This window comes from Vigna umbellata, chromosome 1 (genome assembly GCF_029865625.1).
Source record: "Vigna umbellata cultivar VRB3 chromosome 1, Vumbellata_1.0, whole genome shotgun sequence".
Classification (NCBI taxonomy): Eukaryota; Viridiplantae; Streptophyta; class Magnoliopsida; order Fabales; family Fabaceae; genus Vigna; species Vigna umbellata.
Window position 1 is genome coordinate 96392410 of NC_142165.1, and position 20779 is coordinate 96413188.

The 20779-nt window shown below is 35.5% G+C and overlaps 2 protein-coding genes across 2 annotated transcripts; both read right to left on the reverse strand.

Moving 5' to 3' along the window:
- Positions 1-1738: 1738 nt before the first annotated feature.
- LOC124834788 (lysine-specific demethylase REF6-like) lies at positions 1739-12181 on the reverse strand. Its single transcript, XM_088104934.1, has 12 exons — positions 11171-12181; positions 11018-11096; positions 10858-10925; positions 10570-10720; positions 8656-9347; positions 7194-7823; positions 5387-6642; positions 3272-4729; positions 3017-3157; positions 2605-2815; positions 2325-2496; positions 1739-2006 (listed from the first exon to the last, which is right to left on the reverse strand). The coding sequence occupies exons 1-8, from the start codon at positions 11946-11948 to the stop codon at positions 3767-3769; spliced, it is 4617 nt and encodes a 1538-aa protein (XP_087961060.1). The 5' UTR covers positions 11949-12181; the 3' UTR covers positions 1739-2006; positions 2325-2496; positions 2605-2815; positions 3017-3157; positions 3272-3766.
- Positions 12182-15544: 3363 nt separating this feature from the next.
- On the reverse strand, positions 15545-18936 carry LOC148206923 (uncharacterized). Its single transcript, XM_088109100.1, has 8 exons — positions 18745-18936; positions 18176-18270; positions 17226-17418; positions 17016-17078; positions 16698-16923; positions 16193-16622; positions 15707-16064; positions 15545-15625 (listed from the first exon to the last, which is right to left on the reverse strand). Exons 1-8 carry the CDS (start codon positions 18934-18936, stop codon positions 15545-15547), a joined length of 1638 nt encoding a protein of 545 aa, XP_087965226.1.
- Positions 18937-20779: the final 1843 nt, after the last annotated feature.

The following is a 20779-nucleotide window of genomic DNA, read 5'->3' on the forward strand; positions in this document are numbered from 1 at the left end:
TTGGAAATAAGTAGCAAATTTGTAGATTTTAAAAATTAAAGTAGGTAGTTTTAACAATGGTTTTAAAAATTGATTTATTTAAAAATATAACAGGGCATTTCTAAAAAAAAGTTACTTGACCAGAAAAGGATTTAAGATTGAATTATAGATTAAAAAGTGGAAATTATCAGTTAGCTGTTACATTTTTTGCAAGAATATACACCATCAACAAATAGATTATGTACAACTTACATATAGCTTATTTAACATTATGTTAGAAAGCAAAAGCCTTAATTTACAAATATAATATTATAATAGTAAATAGAAAATATGTATTAACATATCAACACATAATTGAATCATTAAAACCTAGATTTGAATGCAAATGAACAAAATAGAGCATATGGCTGGCGAGGACAAAGAGCCAACTAATGTAGGAGCTAGTCTTTCAAAATCTGCATCCGAAATCACAAAATCTGAAATTACGATTTATTCCGTCAAAATGCCGACGGGCATGAAACGAATAATTAAAATAATTCAACTAAATCACCCTATATCCATTCAAATGCTAACACTAAATTATGAAGGCATGTAACTCATTATAAATAAAATTCAAGAATAATAAGTTATTAATATTGAAATGAGATATTTTATTTTTTAAATTATAAATCTAATATAAAATATTATATGATTAGACCTGATTTATAAAAATCAGATACTATAAGAATAGAATATTCTGTATATAAAAATATATGAATGAGAAATCATAGAATAAATCATATTTTCCAATTTGTTACCAGAAGTTCGAATATTTTTTTCATTCCATAAATTATTGGATCTCTTTACTTATAGTTCAATATAAAACTATCTTTAACATAAGTATCATTTTAAATGAATTCAACTATGACGAATTATCACAAATAAATGAAAATGCACATTGGAAAGGAAAAATTGTCCCTTATCCTTGGAAAGTGGAGCCTCAAGAAAAGAAAATGAGAGATAATTGTATGCTGAAAATCAAGAAGGATATCTGTCACAATCCACAAACCAAACAATTTTTCAGAAGACCTCGATATATTTTTCCCCAAATCTGAAATTTAGGGGAAGAATTATGATAAAATTCAGATTTTTCTTTTAGAAGAAGTAGATAATGAGTTCAGATTAGAGAAATGGGATTAACAAAGTATATCAGAAGATGATGAGAGCATGTAACAATACGATGAGAGTGCAATAATTTGATGATCAACAACCACGTAATGAGAAAGAACTTGAGGATGTCGAGATCGAAGGTTTGCTTTTTGATGCCTGATAATATATCACACCAGTTGTATCCTCAAGAACCTAATATAATAAAAAAAAAAAATTGCCTAACTGTGTCACTATATATTCCTAAGCCTACTTATGATTATAACCTCACCATACCCTATCAGTAACTACATTTGTAACTAAAATCTGTCTAACTCAAATATTATATTTATAAGTCAATTATCTACTATATTTATTTCTAAGTAAACTTTAGCTGACTCCACGTGAGAATTGATATATTTTCTAGTTGGAAAGAACCAGCTTATGATAGTATAAAGCATGTGAAGGTTGTTAGTTTTTCATCCAAGAATAACTTGATAAAGAACACTTTGGAATTGCAAAATATTGATCTGAAAACCAGTTTGCAGATATTCTGACCGGAAAGCCAAATTTTTGAAAGATTATTAGACAAGTTGAAAATGTACTACGTCCATTTACCAACTTGAGAAAAAAAGAAGCGGAAATGAAAATATTTATTAGCTAAATTATATATTTGTATGGTGGTACAAAATATTGTATAATCAGATCGGTATAGAAAAATATAAATGAAAATCATATATTTTGTAATTATGGTAAAAACTATAATTAGAAACATACACAACTTCTTTAGCGGAGGATGGCAGGTGTACTAGTCTTTCCACACCTTGGCAGCTTATCGGTGAAACCTGCCAGTGAATCCCCGTCATTTTGCATCCTTAAATTGTTGCAAACCTGCATTACACCTATGAAAACAAACAACCATTTCAGGCGACTCTATCACTTTAGTGAAACTTTAAAACAAATTTTTCGAAACAGTGACAACTCAAAGAACAGAAACTAAAATAAACTTTAACCATTTTGGCAGAGAGATTATCCATGATGAAGGGGCAATAACACAAGTAGAAGAAAGAGTCCAATTAAGAAATTTGCACCATAAAAAGAACACGGGTCATGCAGGAGACATATCAACGAAACAGCTAAAATAATTGTTAATTCAGACAGCTCAGAAGTTTTGTTGCGTTAAAAATCTAAGACCTGAAAAAAAAATTGGATTACCCTACCTTAAGGTTTACCATCTCCTTTTAGGAAAACGTACAACATGATCTCCCCTGTCAGGAGCAACATGCACAAGTTCACAGAAATAGTCTCATCCTTCGATAATAAAGCCCCATTCTCAGGCTTAAAACGTTTCATTTAATAGCACATGAAGCAACTGAATCCACATTGCCGCTCCTACAAGACATACAGCTCTTAACTATACAATACTTACACTTAATAATTGAACGGCATAATTTCAAATAGGAAAAGAAAAAGAAATTCTGAAGCTAACGGTATCCTCACCTTTAACTGATCATTGTGATTTGAAGTGTTATTGATAATGAATATGAAGAACAGCAGCAATCAACACAAAGAATAAGCATCAAGCACACCATCAGCAGCACTGAATCCAACACAAAATAATGGTAGAAGTGCAGATACTTCTTCTGTTAAAGTTCTCTCTCCCATTGTCCATGACTCGTGTAGGAATCTACAATCACCTACCAACAGGGTCCTGATAAGAAAGTTCCAGGAAAAAGTATCACACGGTCACACGTGATCAAGCAGAAAAATGTAATCCGAAAGAATTTACAGAGGAAACCAACTCTTAATTGATCAATTTATCATCATTAATTTTACAACAGATTCAACACAATTTTAATTAAGAAAAGAGAGAATCAGTGAAATAGAGAGAAACAAAGGCATAGACACTAGCCTGGTTGTTTGAAAGACAGATTGTTGGCCAAGTGAACTTAAAACCACTCAAATGACATTATTAATATTGAACCATTTTCATGTATCTTTATCATCCTCTTCTTTCCTCATTTAAATCACCATCACAGCTCTTTTTCTGTTTCTGTAATTCAAATAGAATAGGGGTCAAAATAAAGTACTAAAAGTAGTATGAAAACGGGAAACATGGTAAAGAAAAAGGAACTGTAAGCAAAGAGTATGGACGAGAATAGATTACTAAAAATGACCACATGCTGATCTTAAGAAGATTCTCCATATGCCACTTCCACTTCAATCTATTGGTGATTGGAAATTCGTCATCCAATGAGTTGGTGTAGGGTAAATAGAAGTCATGACCATGCTACAGAAAAATGTGCCTGCTACCATTCCAAAGATCAGACCCATAAAATTTTGTGAACAGTTGGAATCAAAAGAGCATGACTTAGGTATCTCATGAGTAGGACCTTCTAGCTTGGAATATGAATTCCGCACCAAGCAGGAGAGATATGCGATGAATGATAATCATGTTTCTATATCTAAGAAATTGCTTTGCTTGCTACTATAATAAATGGGTACAAAAACACCTTACCAAGCAGAATTAATAGTTATTCCCAATGACAGATTCAGGGAATATATCCTAAACTGTTAATTAACACCTAGCCCTAGACGACATTGAGCAATATATTAATAAATTTGTCAACAATGCTAACATCTATCACTAGCGCACATGCTATCAACAATTCTTTTTGGTTGCATGACCAGTCTTTCGCTTATGACGACTGAAATCAGAAACAAATCTAAATGTTTGCCCACACCCTGGCTCAGCGCACACATAAGGACGAGCACCAGTGTGGACTCGAATGTGCTCAGTGCGTGCCCATGCCCACTTGAAACTCATCTTGCACCCTTTCCAAGGGCACTTCAATGGGCGGTCATCCTCATGAACTCGACGATGCTGCACTAGATATTTGTGTGAGAAAAACTTCTTTCCGCATCCTTTCACAGGACAAATATTTCTCTTGTGTTGCAACAGCTCCTGTTTAGACCCAAAACTCATGGTACATCCCTCGATGTCACATTGATATTCTGATTCCTCATCCTTTGTTTTGGCATGGCCAACTAAAACCTTTGCAGCAGTTGTATTCTTCTCCTTTTCCCTTTTGGTTCTCTTTTCTTTCAATTTTCCTTCTGACTCTTTTTCTAGGACTCTCCTCCTAAGTCGCGTGCGAGGTCCACCATCGTCCTCCTCTTCCACATGTAATGTTAAGTCTTTGGAGTTACCAGATTGATTCTTTGTCTGCCGAGCAGCCTTTGATTTCATTTGCGTATGAGCACCTTGTTTCTGTTTGGCAGGATGGGATGTCTTGTTTCTTGCATGGCGTGGATTAGTTTGTTTCGTTTGTTGAAGAATCTGTGCTTTAGACTGCTTACTTTGAAGAGTTCTTTTGTGCTGCTGATGCAAAATATCATCCATTTGATCATCTGAATCTATATTGTCCTCGTCCATACCTTTAACTTGCTTCCTTTTACGAGTTCTATACAGTATATGAAAATTATTTTCTGCCAAGTCATCCATAACATCTTTATCATTGTATTTATTTTGCCTGCTCCTTCGAGTACTTCTTTGGGGCTTCTGAAAGTCATCCTTCAACTGGTCATCAGACATTACATCTTCCTCCTCGATTAACTTCACTTGCTTGTTTTTAGGTGTTGGAAGTCCCACATCGACTAGAGATAAGGCCAATTTATAATATATAAGTGAGGTGCAAACCTCACCTTACAAGCCGGTTTTGTGGGGTTGAGTTAGGCTTAAAACCCACTTTCTAATATGGTATCAGAGCCATGGTTAGTGCCTATCCTAGCGAGTTCTAAGTGGGCATTCTATTCTTCTATTCCACCCGCAATCGGGCCGCTATTGGACCACCCAATTTCTACTATCACGCACGAGATGTCTATACCTCGGCGTGAAGGGGGTGTGTTGGAAGTCCCACATCGACTAGAGATAAGGCCAATTTATAATATATAAGTGAGGTGCAAACCTCACCTTACAAGCCGGTTTTGTGGGGTTGAGTTAGGCTTAAAAACTCACTTTCTAATATGGTATCAGAGCCATGGTTAGTGCCTATCCTAGCGAGTTCTAAGTGGGCATTCTATTCTTCTATTCCACCCGCAATCGGGCCGCTATTGGACCACCCAATTTCTACTATCACGCACGAGATGTCTATACCTCGGCGTGAAGGGGGTGTGTTGGAAGTCCCACATCGACTAGAGATAAGGCCAATTTATAATATATAAGTGAGGTGCAAACCTCACCTTACAAGCCGGTTTTGTGGGGTTGAGTTAGGCTTAAAACCCACTTTCTAATATTAGGAATCCTTCTTTGACACTTGAAAAACCGACCCTCCATTTGGTCATCAGATGTAATATTCTCTACTGCAAAGTGCTTGTCTTGCCTGCTTCTCAGATTCCTTTGTTGCTGCTTCTGCCTATGGTGCTTCAGACCATCTTCATTTTTAGCAGAAAGTGATCTTTGTCTGCCTTTAGATATCTTCCCTCTCTGCTTCCATAAACAAACCTCCCTTTGGTCATCAGAAATCACGTCTTCTTCAGTAATGTATTTATCATACTTGCCTTTGGGAGTCTTTCCGTGCAGCTGAAGAGAACCAGCACTCAATGAATCGTCTGAAATAGCATCTTGCTCATTGCTAAGCTCCCCCCTCCGCAACCAATCAGAACCATAGTCCATTGTATCATCTGAAAACACATCACTGTCAATTAATTTAGCTTCGTTGGTGTTAGCCCTCCCCCGATGCTGTATACAAGAATCATCATCCAGCAAATCATCAGACATTGCATCATCTTCACTAGATTCTGAATGCTTGGTTATAGGCTTTCTATGAAGTGGCAGAGGAGAATAATCCCCTTCCGAAGCAGTATCATATCTCTCAATATGCCTGGAGCGCTTACCCCCAATAATCCTCCTTTGATATTTATTGGATTTATCTTCAATGGAGTTATCTGAAAGCCAATCTCTCTCAACAAAGCTTTCTTCCCAGATTCCTCCTTTCTCAACAGATTTTTTCCATTTCTTACCAGATTTTCGAGTTGAGGTATTGCTTTTGTGGTTGCTTTCTGATCTCTCAATTTTCTCATCAGGCAATGGCCACCCATGTAAGCTTGTTTCATCCTCAACATCTTCAGAATCTCTTTTGGCTAAAAGAGGATGGACTTGATTGGACATCCAAACTTTGCCACACCATTTCCCAGCAACTAGCTTTTTCTGCTTGTTGGTCCTTCTCTGATAGACCTTGGGCTCTGTAGGCGAGCTTCCTGGAGAGCTTTGACCAAATGCTTTATATATAACAGAATTGTAAGGAATCTGCTTACTGTAAAGTGCTGAACGGCTAAGATTGGCACTATAAAAGAGATTGATTCCCAGCTTTACAGCCCAGTCCCCATTTCCAGGAATAGCTTCCTCACTATCCAGAGCTGATTGGATCCTCTCCTCATCTTCCCTGTTGGCCTGCCTGTATACAGTATTCTTCCACGTATAACCAATCCCCAGTTCTTCTGCCACAAACTTTGCTTCAGCCTCTATCTTTGGATAATCTGTAGAAATAAGCAAAACAAATCATGAAAGATTGGCAAGGAGGGGAAAACGAGTTACAGTATGCTTTAAACACTGTAAAGACAAACTCACAAATATGAAAAAATGCAAATAATGACCGAACATCAATCAGTAGCAATGAGTTCAAACACTATACACAAATTACTATGGATACTAATGGTAGCAAATGTTCACTCAAACCATGAAATAGGTACAGTTTGTCCATGTAGAACCATAAACATCAAACTTCATATGTGTTTACATCTTCAAGGATAATGGATCAATCAGACCACTTGAAGTTTGCTTATTAGCATACTTGAACAGACTTATCAACAGGGGGAAAAACTCACATTTATTACCATGCAATCTAAATTGAACAAATATTCCAACAAAGACTCCCATGCTTAATGACCAAGGGACTTCAGACAAACAAGGCAGTGTATTTTTCCGAAGAACTTGGGCTTGAGATAAAAATGCAGTACAAAATGTGTTCCATTTTTAATAAAAAAAAAACAAAAACAAAGGGGAGTACTAAATTATTGAAATATTAGACCTGGATGACATAGGAGCAATATGTGTGCTCCTCCGATTGGACGAAGTTGCTGCTCTGCTTCTACAGCATGCTCTAAACAAAAGATATGCATTCTAGACGAGTCTTCATCAGTGTGAGTATCTTGGGAACAATTCAAGGTGGGATGGGGCACAGCCCTAGTATTTCTAAATGCCACCCCTGAAGTGTTGTCATGATCTTCTGACTTAACAGAGTAGTCAAAAGGAGTCATAATTTGCTCAAGTCTCTTATGCATATAATACTCATAATTGTCTTTTCTTCTTGAATTAATATCATCTCCTTTATTAAGTCTAATGACTCTAACCATGGGACTAGTATGGGGATCTTGAAAATGAGAAGGCATACTAGACATCTCCTGAGATTCATTAGAGGTTGAATGGTTTACTGCATTCAATTCATCATCATCAAGTGCAATATCTAATCCCCCCCGATCTTCCTCAGAGTCAGAAGAATTTCCATACGCTGATGCCAATAATGCAAGAGCTGTATTGCCTTTTTCTCTTCCAGAATTTAAAGCCTCCTCATAATTTTGATCAGCAATCTGTGCATGGTGCTTAACAGATTGAATGGGAACACCATTTGAATCATGTTGGGCATTTTGTTTAGTCCATCCTGCATTGTGGAACAAGTTGTGTCATTGGTAAGGAAGATTGAAACTAAGAATTCATATACAGAAAAAACATGTTAGAGAAAAAGTAAAAGAGATACAAAACAAAAGGCATCTGGCTGCTTAGAAAGGTAAGTTGCTACTTTTCATATGCACATCATAAAGGCTTTGCCATATTCATGCACATTTTTTCTCTCTCATTATGTAAAGAATGATAAGCACATGGCAGGACCACTCTGTGATTCAGCATTCAAGAGACAAATGTATAACTAATCAACTCAAGGATCTCCCTTGTCTACAAGAACACTGCTGGACCCATACCAGACAGGACTAAAGCCAAATGACTTTGCCCTCAGCTAATATGGTACTATCAAAGGAAATATTTGTTTTAATGAAAAAAAGAAGATGAAGATCATGTTTCAAAAAATAGTTGCAAGAAAAATCTACTCACACCACAACCAGAAGAAGGGAAACAAAAGAAAAGAACAGGAAATTATAGTGGCATAACAAAACTCGGTAAAAGAATTGATAATTCCTCTATTTATTGATAACAATGGAAAACATCTCCCACTTTACGTTCTCTCTTCACTCATAAACTCTTCAACTCGGGTAAAAAAAGGTCAGGAGAAAACAATCATTAAACCCCAAAAAAATGCACATAACAAAGCTGGATGGCTCTAGCTCATGCTAATGCAAAATGTATGATTTTTCTACAGCAGAAAGTAGTCAGTACAAGCTGTACATGAAGCTCAGCTTTCACATATATTTCCTAATGGGCATATGACACACAGTAGTGAAAAACCCAAGGATGTGTATTCATTAATAAATAGAACCTGCCTGTATATGTTCTTGGCTTGGGAATACTTGCATCTTCATGGGCAATTGAAAATTTATTGCTAGTTACTCCAGAACCAACAATCCAATCATTAAAGAAACTACAATCAGCCGACATAAGGTACGTAGCTGCTGGTTCTCTGGGCTGCACAATGGCAACACAGGAAAAGCTTAATATTCCACATGTGACACATGAAAATAGTCTATGATCTGACAATCCATCTCCTTGATCTGTTTCCTTTTTACTGTCTCGTTGCAGTGTTTTTGAACTTGAAGTGTATATGTTCCCATTTGAACTTAATGGCAGAACCCTGTTCCTTTCACACAACGTAACAAACTTCTCTTTTACAGAATAAAAACTTTTTACTTGTTTGATTCCATGATTCCTGTTGAACATAAGGTCATTAGAAATAAAATCTGAGGAATCCATTCCCTCGTAATTGTATACATTGAGAGAAAAGTCAGGGTTCACTTTTAGTTGTCGTGACCCAACGCGTAATTTTGAGCAAACAGAAAAATCAGAAGAGCTACGAGGGAGAAGTACTATATCAGATCCTTTGCTGAGTGTGTGAAGCAGATCATTGTTCTCTACCACGTCCTGTACAAATAGTTCTTTAATTACAGTTTCTCCTTCACCATTTCTCTTATATTTAAGCCGAGAACTCCGTGGTTCAGCTCTAATGCCTCCAGGGATTCTGTATGAAGATTTCACAAGAAATTACAGGGTGCATCTATTACAGCAATAAAAACTAATGCTTCTAAAATAAGACCGATCATTGAACTAGTCAAGGTTAAATGATTCGATTGTGGTTGAATCCATATCAAGCCGACATTAATAAAATAATGGTAATAATGTACATAAAATAATATTGATGAAAGATAATATCATAACTTTATACTAACAAAAAATGAAAAGTAAAACATGGCTTTATTGGTTCTTAATATTTAAAGTATATATAAAAGTTCAAATACATTATATTTCCTCTAGTCCTATTTATAAGACCATTTTCAGAAAATTTGTTAGAATAATGCATTAATTATTTATTTCCTAAAATACCCAAATCAATTGACCTGTTTTCCAATAAAAAAAATTAACAAATATTTGAAATAAGTAGCATAAAATTTTTCTGTCCTTATATGAATTGAGAAAGTAGTCACGGAAATCAAAGTCTCATTCAACAACTTTAGCTTTAAATATAGAACTTCAGAACAACAATACAAATTATTGACCAATTTATTGTTTTCAACTAATTTAGCTAATTTTTTTTTTTTAAAAAAAGAGCAAATTAGTTGAAATGGTGTTATGAATTTCAACAACATACATCATTATTTAATAATGATAATAATAATAATAATACCTTTATATTCAGAATGAAAAAGAAAATAGAAAACATTTTAAGTCTATCTTTATTCTTTTTAAGAAAAAATACCGATATGGTATTATATTAAGCATTTTCCATCGACCCACTATAACCTGATTTTTCTTCATGTTTTAACCTTTTAAGAAAAAATGCTAACATGGTATTGTATTAAGCATTGTCATTTGACCCGCTATAAACTGATTTTTCTTCATATTCCCGTTTCATGGTTTATTTGAAGCATTTAACCGACCAATTCACTGTTTTCTGGTCTAACTGAATGATTTTCGAAACACCAATAAAAACTCATGCCACCAAGGTCACTGAGAATATCATATCTAATGGTCACTATTACTCACTATCAATAACCTAATCAGATATTATACATATATGATGCAGATTTTCAGCTAGTGGTACACACAGATACATCTTCATCAAGTTAAGAGCATTATTAAAGATAGCATCAATCAACTTAATGAAGTCCAGCCCATAAAAAAGAAATAAACAATTCTGCTAAGGTATTTGTATTAACTCCAATAGGTAATTCGGAAAGACAAACCTAGAACACAAGGCAAGGCCAAGGTCATAAAGCAACTGGAAATGTGACACCATGGGAGGATAGTTAATGGAAGCCCTTCGAATAGCAGCATCCTTAGCAAACCTTAACCATTCAGGCGTCGCAATGTTAGCCGCTTCTCCACAGTTAAACCCTACAAAACACATCCAAATTATTTTAGAACAGGAAACACAATCATCATTACCCCAGAAACAGAGAGAGATAGAGAGAGAATATTTAAGGCTGTGGTTCCATTAGTAGATTGTGAAGTATGAATATAAAGAATCTTACCATGACTAAATCCTGTGTGATAAGCTCTTGGAAACGTCACTATAAATTCCCCAGCATTTTGAACCAGCCTGACTCAATTCAGTGGAAAATTAAAGTTAAGATACATACACAGCTACGAAGTCCTCTATATATAGTCCACTCCTACACAAACACACAATACCTGCAGCAGGGAACACCGGCACCAACAAAAACCTCCGGTGACATCACCGTGGTTTTCTCGCCAAGAATAGCAAAAGTAACTGTTGAAGGCACAGTAACCAGATAAGTTAAAACAATAATGCATGGCTACGAAAGAATTGAGAAAGATACCAACCAAGAGGATTGATCTCGCCACCGTAGCCATGAACTCTGACAACCTCCTCGAATGCGACGGCAGCATCCTTAGGCACGCCATACCAAGTCTTGGGAGCGCCGAAATGGAGGTAATTCAAGCTATGCAAGTCGTGATCCTCCACATGCCACGCGAACCAGCTGAACAACATGGCCACGTAGACCATGGGTGACGTCACGCCGGGAATTTCCTCTTTCATGAACCTAAGAAGCGAGTCGCTCCCCCGCGAAATCGCCCTCATATTCCATGGGGTGTCACCAACGTAATCGGCATCGCGCAAAGCACGGAGGGGACTAAACGCGGAGCCAGGGATGTCGTTAGCGTATTCGACAGAGAAGGGTTTGTCTAAAGTGGCTTTCCAGTAGAGCGTTTCGAGTTCGAGAGGGGAGGGTTTGGGTTTGCTTTTCTTGAGGTAGGTTTTGTGGAAGGCCTTAGCCTTGGCTTCGAATTCCCGAAGAGAGTAGTGATGACCGCTGTACCATACGCGGCGGCGCACTGGCTGAACACGTCGGGGGCAGAAGCCGATCTGCTGTTGGCGCGTGGTAAAGGTGGGCTGGGAGCGCGTGAGGTTGGCAGTTGCTGTTTTCTTAGGAGAAGGGGGAAGCGGGGGAATGATCTTGCAGATTCCGTACTGAGAGGCTTCTTTCTCAATTTTAAAGATATAGGCGATCGGGTTTTGAAACTCCGCCTCGGTTGGGCGGTACTCCGGCGCCACCGGCAGCGACTTCAGCCACGGCAGTACTTCCTCCGAAGCTGCCATTCTCGGGATTCAGCTGAGCTCACTGTCTCATTCACTCACTGCTCTGTTCTTTTCTCCAAAAACTTGATTTGATCAGATTCCTTTTTTGAACATTTTTTGTATTCCTTATAGAAAATGGAATTTTGTGTGGTGGTTTTGGTATGAGTGACTTTTTGAAGTTTTTAATTTGTTGTTAGTATTAGCTGTCTCTGTTTTTTTGATGTTGTGAAGGAGAAAAAAAGTGAAAGCAGGGGAGAGGCAGAGAGAAAGTGTGTGCGTGGGTTTGAAGATCATTTGACCTTGGTGTGAAGTGTTATTTACTGGAAACGCCACTGCATTTTTTATGAAATAGTGAGTGTCACTTTTCATTGCCCTTTCCTTCATGAGCTTGCCTTGCGCTTCCTTGTGAATTTTCGAAGACATAGAGAACATAAATGAACAGAGTATTTTTTATTTTTTATTCTTAATTCATTTTTATCTTTTATTTTTTTGAAACATTTAACTTTTAATTTGTTACAATTCATTCACTCATTCTATCTATTTCTTTATTTTATTTTATTTTCTCTACCAACCAAACCTCACGATAGTGTAAATGTAACACTATGATCAGGGTGTCTTCACTTATGATTAAAGGTGTGTTCATTTGGGGTGATTGAGAGAGATTATTTGGAGAGAGTGAATGTGTAGGTTTGAGGAGATTTGAAGGTAATTTTTTTTGTGTTTATTTGAGTGAATTTGGAGGTAATTGAGAGTGGATTTAGAGATAAAGTTTGTGAGAATCAATGTAAGATTTGATTGATGTGACCGTTTTAAAAAATTTGTTTAATTGGTAGAAAATAAAGATTACCAAAATGCCCCTAGAAATTAAAGTAATATAAAATGATATTTGTTAATGTTATATTTAATTGTAAATGTGTTTATGAAGAGTAAAAAATTAAAAATAATTATTATAAATATTTTTTTATAAATAATTAAATTAAATTTGAGTAAAATGAATTTATTTGAAACAATATTATTTGTTTGTAATATAATTTATTTCCAAGTAGCATGAATTTATTTGCTATGAAAGTGAGATTTATTAATTTTGAATACAGTCGATAATTAAACGAAGTTATAATATTACATGACATAATATAAAAACTGCGAACATAATAACATACAAATATATTTGGTATAGATCATGATGAAGTTACTTCAGTGAGGTATGTAATCAATGTATTGAAACAATATTGTGTCGGCATCCCAATTAAACGTCTTGTATGGGATGGATGTGAAGATAGAAAGTTGAAACACTGTCTGAATAAATTGTCATCGTGAATGTTCATCGCCCGTAATAAGTTATGAATTTCTTCCGAAGTTGGATTAGATGATTGATTCCTAGCCGTTAACAGTGAATTTTGACGCTCCATGGCCTGTATTTGGCGTTCAAGAGCCGCATTGAGTCTTGTTGTTTGAGTAATTACTTCTTCCACTTCATCAATTATTCGTTTAACCATCTGATTTGCATTTAATTAAATTAACAATAAATAGAAGTATGCAAATTGATGTGAAAGCAAGTATAATTCAAAAATAGGTAATGTAAGAAATCAATCACATAAGTGAAGTACAGGAAAAAAAGTCATGTAATGCAGTAACAGAATACTAAGCAACTTAATCATCTAAATGGTGAAGAATTAAGTTAACATTTTGATTCAGGTGAGCAAATTGTCAGTTCATGTCGAGAGATAGGTTTGATAAGTTATCTTCAATACGTTGAACCCGTACCTGCATTTGTTCCATACCCTGCATTCTTTGTTGCAAATCTTGTACCCCCTCCCACATTTGAGTCATCATATTAGGATGTGAAAGATGTGGAGGAGGTTGCACAGGGTTGTCATGATGGTGTGGTTGTTATTCTTCTTCATCATCGCCGATATCGTGTTGCCAAACACCGTTGACATTAACAATATTCAACCTCTTCAAAGAATTAATAGAAAAATGATGTCTTGTCCCAATATGAGTGTTGGCATCGGCCTCAACATGTACTCCACAATATTGCATGATTTGGGTGATAAGGACACCGTACGGAAGGGGTGTGCCACCGACCTTACATTTAAGCATATGCTGCATTATGTGATGAGGCCAATTGATAGCTATATTATTTTTAAGCACCCATATCATAAAGATATCCTCCTGTAATAACCTTGCAAAATTTCCAGGTCGTGCAGTCAACATGTGGACAATAACATAATGCAGAAGTCTATCATTAATATTCAAAGATCCAACTGTTTTAATTCATTCACCCTGCATGTCCGGTCTAACCATAGTAGCTAATGTCATATCTCTATCATAGGGAAAGTCGTATGGGATAGTAGAATAACACAATTTTTAACCCTCATACTTCAAATTAGCAACATTCAACCAATCAACAGGTTTCAATTTAATTCTTCTCTTGTTGACCTCACTGAGCAAATATCCATTTACAGAAATCTTAAGATTTGAATAGAAAACTTTGATCAAATCTGGATAGAAGGCTCCCTGCAATGTCAAAAATTCAACCACTCCTTGAAATAGAAGATTATGTTGAAAATATAAGTTCGAACCGACAAATGATTCAAAATTCATTATTTTAGGAACGACAATATTCCTTGTGTAGAAATCAACTGCGTAGTTTTCCATCTGATGGCTATGACTGAAGAAACGACGCTGATCTAATTGTTCGGCAAGAGATGGTCTGACATAGGCTCCATCTTCTGGCTCAGTTACGGTTTCTTTTCCCTTACGACTTTTTCGAGGCCTTTTGGTTGATTATGAGGCCATTTAACAATTTCTTCAACATAACCATACATACAAACAATAACTTACGGTAAGTCATACAAATATAAAGAATATTAATAATAACAATTATTAAAGACAAACCATTAGATCATAACCATAAACATAACTTCAATTTTAAACATGGATGAAGCCCAATAAGTGGCAATTACAATACAGGTACATGTAATAGTATAATGCTAATACAACAAAAAAAATTGCAATACATTCTAACAGTCACCAACATTTTACATAACTTGTTCCACCTCTTATGTGTGGAAGTCTCATTAACCTCTTTGTACATGTGGGGTTTGAACATAAGAAATCATAACATTGTTCGAGCAAGTTTTCATCAGAAATATTCATAGCACTCAACATTTCGTAAATGTCGCCCTCTGTGTATGTGTACGTGGAGGTGCGACGGAGTATTTGATTTCTATCTTCCATTGCTGAGACTTGACGCACGACAACATCAGAAATTAACCAAAGTGAACATTTGTAGAGCCAAGGACATTTGTGAAACCATCCAGGCTGGTGGTCAACTTATCAAATTGCACATCTATCACATTGACCATAGGTGCCTTCCTTTTGGAATCTCGTGACGATGAAGTTCCTCCGGATGGAACGGATGACACATATTGAGTCTGCCCTGGACTGTACTCATCCACAGGTGGAGGAGGTGATGGTGGAATTGAGTCTCTATACTCTTGATATATAGGCTCTTCAGGAATGTAATCCATATTCTGATTCAGATCAACCTGTACACGAGACCCAACCCGCTGACGACGCGCTTGACGAGCGGTCCAAACACCACTCCCAATTGCTCAATCTGTAGCCCATAGCTCCACCATTAAATTGTAGTGTCTGATGCTATTAACTCTCCACTTTGTTGCACTTGGCCTTGACTGAAACAACATACATAAAACAGATAGTGGTTGAACTTATGTATTTTAAGAATCTACCAAATCCAAATATTTATCAAATACCTGAATCAGGTCAGCCCACACTTCGTCCTCAGCTTCAAATTTCATACTTATGGCGTTCCAAGCAAATCCACTCAATGCACTAAAGAGGTCATGAACCTCACGCCATCTGTCTTTTAATACCTTTTGACGATTCTTTACATTATTTTTACTAACATTAACATAACCACAACTATGAAGGTATTGAACCATGTTATTATACGCTTGGGTTGTCCAGCTGCCATCAACTCTATTACTCAAATGAGTCTCCTCGATCATAGAATGCAAAAGCCTAGCATCCATGTCCTCAGTCCATTTAATGAACTCTCTTGTACCAGCGGATGACTCAATGATTACTCCCTTACCCCTTTCCATATTAAACCTATTTAATAAACAAAATGGTAACAAGATTCAGTTGAGTTAATCATAAAACCAAATAGATGTCATATTCAAAGAACAAAGTCTTAAAAAACTATCAATTACAATAACTATGAGTTTTGATAATCTTGCCACATTTCATCAGGTATGGCATCCCTAATAGTACTACCAAGCCTATAATCATCTTCTCGAACTTGAGAAGACGACACATTATGCTCTTCCCTTTCATTCAACTCATTATCAACCTCATTAATCAATGGGTCATCGTTATCAACTCCACGAATAAAGTTGTGTAGAATACAACAACATAAAATGATGTCTGTCATTGTCTTCAATCCATAATGTGGTTCAGTGCCACTTGCAATGATAGGAAACCGTTTCTTCAACACACCGAATGTTCTTTCTATAACATTTCTCAATGATGAATGTCTATGGTTAAAGAGCTCGCGTGCATTTTGTGGTCCTCTGCGTGTAAATTTTTTAAGGTGATATCGGACGCCTCTATATGGTGTCATAACCGTACTTTTAAGCATAAATCCAGCATCGCCAAGATAGTATTTTCCTACAATAATGCATAATATCAGCAATTACTAACTAATAAAAAACCAAGGTCTGACATCCCAACAAAGACACTTACCTTGGGGGATGACCAACGGATCATCTCGATCAAGATCATTTTTTAAGATTCTAGAATCAGATGTTGTTCCTTCCCACCCAGCTAGAACGTATGTGAATTTCATTTCAAAGTCACATGCGACAAACACATTTTGAGTTGGCCAATCTTTTCTTCCATGAAATCTCGGAGCATCTGTTCTCGGCACCCTTACACGAACATGAGTTCCATCTATGGCCCCTAAGCAATCCTAAACATTCAATTAAGAAGTCATCATACAACTTCATGTAATAAACATCGTTTCATAAAATTACATCAAAATTGACAGATTCATATGATTACCTTAAAGTAAGGATAAAACCGATTGTTGTTTAAGACATATGGATGAACCTCGTCTCCTGATGGCTGAGTTAAAAATTATGATTCTAGACTTAAAATAGCATCCAACACATTGTGAAAGTGTTTGCTAATCGTCGCCCCAGAACGATGAAAGAAAAATGCGACACTTCGATTCTTAACATTATGCCCAATTATATGAAGAAATTGAGCTACTTGTTCCTCCACTGTCGAGCGAATGGCGTCTCTGACTAACCCAGTTGTTCTTAGTCTCTCACAAAGATTAATAAATGCCTCTGGACCCATCCGAATAATGTCACGACATTGATTAGTATGCACCAGGTACGACATTAATTGTTGCCGGCGACGATCTTTGTCGGGAATGAAAGTGCTAACACTACTTGGATCACTTGAGCACATATTCAATATATTCAAGGCATGACAAACAATGCATAACATTGTTAGTGCAGCCAGTGAAGTCGTTATTTGTAATTTTTGATGTAGCATTGCGACTATATTAAAGTCTACACCAACCACATCGTCATCTATATCTTCACGGTCCAAGTACGAGAAATCTAATTCTTCTTCCATCTATTTTTACTTAAACAAATAATCATACTATAATTAAAATCATGCATTCATATATTCATTAATAATATCATATTCATATTATCATACATTCATATATCATATTATCATACATTCATATATCATATTATCATATATATAAACAAATTTAACAAATACATTCATATATTCATTAAAAATAAAGGAAATATATTTACATAACACATTCGAAAGGCATTCTTATATTTATTAAAAATAAACTAACAATCACACTTACCTATGTGGATGAATTAAGCAGAATATTGCACTCAAACTCCAACCACCAATGTACTCAAAGATTCACTGATTCTTGACTGTAGAAGTTGGATGGTAATTTTCAATGTTTTTCAACAAAGTAACACCAAACCTGTGAATATCATAATATTACATCATGGTTCAAAAGCCTTGTGTAAAAATGTTTTAATTCATAATCTACCTTCAACAAAGTTGATCCATTTCATCAACCACGTGCAGATCAATAAGTAAAATTCTTCAATGTTCAACTACAAAACTCAATTATCTTGGCTGCCCAAAAAACATTCACAAATAACCTTCTTCACCCGTTCACAATAACTCCTGCTAGCTGGCCCAAAAACATACACAAAGAACCTTCTTCACCCACAGCAATAACTCCTGTTAAACACACGTCCAGCAACTTCAAAATACCAACAAGAAACCATGATCAACTCCTTCCCTTACCATCAAATTAAACTCCAAATCCAAAAATGATAATGCCATGGACTACACACCTGCATCACAAACCATCACAAAAAAAAACAGTTAGGCCTATGATATTTGAACCAATAACGCCAGATCTGCACTCTTCTCAGCATCCTTTTGTGTGGCCGGCCTCCTCCTTCGTCCACTGCTTCACGTGTGTAAGCAACCTTGGTGCATCCTCCACCATCAGAGAAACTGCCTTTGCTAGTTGAAGGACCATCAAAAGTTGCCTTCATCCTCCATCATCACGGACAACTTCGTCCACTGGTTGAACCTGCATCGGATGTGCGCTGCATCGTCCACCACCACCGACAGCTTCCTTCCCACAAAACCAAATACCTCTACAACCACGACCGTCGTCGCATGCCTACTGCACCGTTGATCTTCTTCAATCATGGAGGCGCCAAACAGATCCAACGACGAAGCAAAATGGTAGAGTTGCAGGGAACCCAAGACCGCCTGTGTAACCGGATCGAAGCTGCAACTTCTCAGGCAAACCATCTCGTAACCGAATACACTTCTCGGTAACCGAATATGCATCAGTGTAACCGGTTATGGTTTGGCATGGATTTCTTTGTTCATCTGTAACCGGATACGCCATCTATTATTCGAATACGCTTTAACCGTTCTTCGTCTTTTCCACCTTCGCAGACTCATCTTCTTCATCAACCACTATGTTCTTCATCTCCTCCACCGATCCAGCTGTTATTCTTCATCTACCTCCATGGCTTGCAACATAAAAACGATACACACACGGTCTAAACAACTACAATCAAAGCTCACCTTTCCTTTCTGTCTTCGAAAAGCACTGAAACACACTTGCAGCTCCTTCACTTGCACGACACAATGCTCTTCTCGCTGGCTCAATTAACGCAACAAAAACCACACAACGTACCACATTTTAATTGTTCTTCGACATGGTCAAAACCTATTTAATATTGTGTGTAGTGTGACTAATGCATGTGGGAATCTTCACTGTTGAACGTTTGTTTTAAGCAAAGGCTCAGGAATCTCTTCTGCAAATTACAGCTTTGAGTTACACAGTCTCGCGTGAGTGCACAGTAGCCAACTTCGAGCTTCCAATATTAAATTGTACATGCAACAGTGGACGTGTAAATTTTAAATAAAAGAGGGGCACATGATTAATTGATGTTATAATCCCTCCAAATCGTCTCAACATAGCAGCTGACCAGAAAATAACACATCCCTCAATTCATTCTCGTTCCTTCCGCGCAAATCCCTTCAACCAAACATGACTTTCATTGCTTTTCATTGCTCGTTGTTACTCGTGAATAGTACAATACCCCCAAGTGAACACATTGTAAAACATTAAACAAAAATAAAGTAGTGTTTATCATAATTTCAGAAAAATTGAAAAGACAATTACTTTTGAAAGCGAATCTAGATTATTTTAAGAGTGGGTTATATATATGGAATTACTCTATTAACATTCCCTATTTATTTTTAATTAATATTTAAAATTAATGTAAAAAATATTTATTTCACTTTTTGAATTAAATAAAATATGAATTTATTTATTAATTATTTATTTTTTTAAAATAATATTTATGAACTTATTTATTTTGGTTCCATGAACAAAAATTGCTTATCTCCTTTTGTATAAATTCTTTTGTTAGTTGACATTTTTAATTATTTTAAAAAATTAAAAAAATTTAATATCACCACCTTTTTAATATTTAAAATTAAAATTATTTTAATGAATATTTTCATATAGATGAATATGAGATTGAATATAATGATTAATAAATTTACCAAATTATTATAACTTACTTAATTGAAAACTTTAATTATTAAATAAACTCTGAATGATAATCAGTCATTTTTAGATTTTATCATATAAATAAAAATTCTAGTTATTAAATAAGTTAAAAAATTAAATAATAATCAATATTTTAAAAAAATATTTTAACTTTCAGTAGTTTGTGCAAAATTGTAACTAGGATATGATACATATTTAACAAAAAATATTAAAATGATGTAAATAGGGTTTGAGATAAATTTATTAAAGATAAAGAAAAAAAATCAAAGAAAAAACGAGAATTAAAAAAATGCTGTTTTAAAACTTTCATGAGAATAAAAGAAATTTGGTAAAAAATAAAACATGTAAATTTCAGATATTATAAAATATTTTAACAGTATAAAAAAATTACAAATATTCTAAAATTACAACAAAGGAAGAATAGAAAAAAAAACAGATACGCATCTTTTAAATTAACTTCCTTAAATGTCACTTTTAAATAACTGTTTTTACGTTATATTTTAAAGGGGTTTACTAATTTATAGTAAGGTTTTTTTAGTTTGTACATTTTAGCCAAATGTACCATGTTTTAATGGAAAAAAAATCTCCATTCAAAGAAAAACATACTTTAAAAATAAGGGTATTTTAATATTTAATTTAAAATAAAAAAAATAAAATTTAGTTA

Bases quoted from the DNA above. Each gene is read 5' to 3' on its own strand.
- LOC124834788 (XM_088104934.1), bottom strand. From the start codon at position 11,948: ATGGCAGCTTCGGAGGAAGTACTGCCGTGGCTGAAGTCGCTGCCGGTG. The intron at 11,097-11,170 runs GTTGGTATCTTT...TGCCTTCAACAG, and splicing joins TGGCGAGATCAATCCTCTTG to TTACTTTTGCTATTCTTGGC. The intron at 10,721-10,857 runs GTAAGATTCTTT...TGTGTTTTGTAG, and splicing joins TCACACAGGATTTAGTCATG to GGTTTAACTGTGGAGAAGCG.
- LOC148206923 (XM_088109100.1), bottom strand. From the start codon at position 18,936: ATGGCGTATCCGGTTACAGATGAACAAAGAAATCCATGCCAAACCATA. The intron at 18,271-18,744 runs GTTTGGCGCCTC...GGTATTTTGAAG, and splicing joins TTTGCTTCGTCGTTGGATCT to TTGCTGGACGTGTGTTTAAC. The intron at 16,623-16,697 runs GTAAGTGTCTTT...GCATTATTGTAG, and splicing joins TCCGTTGGTCATCCCCCAAG to GAAAATACTATCTTGGCGAT.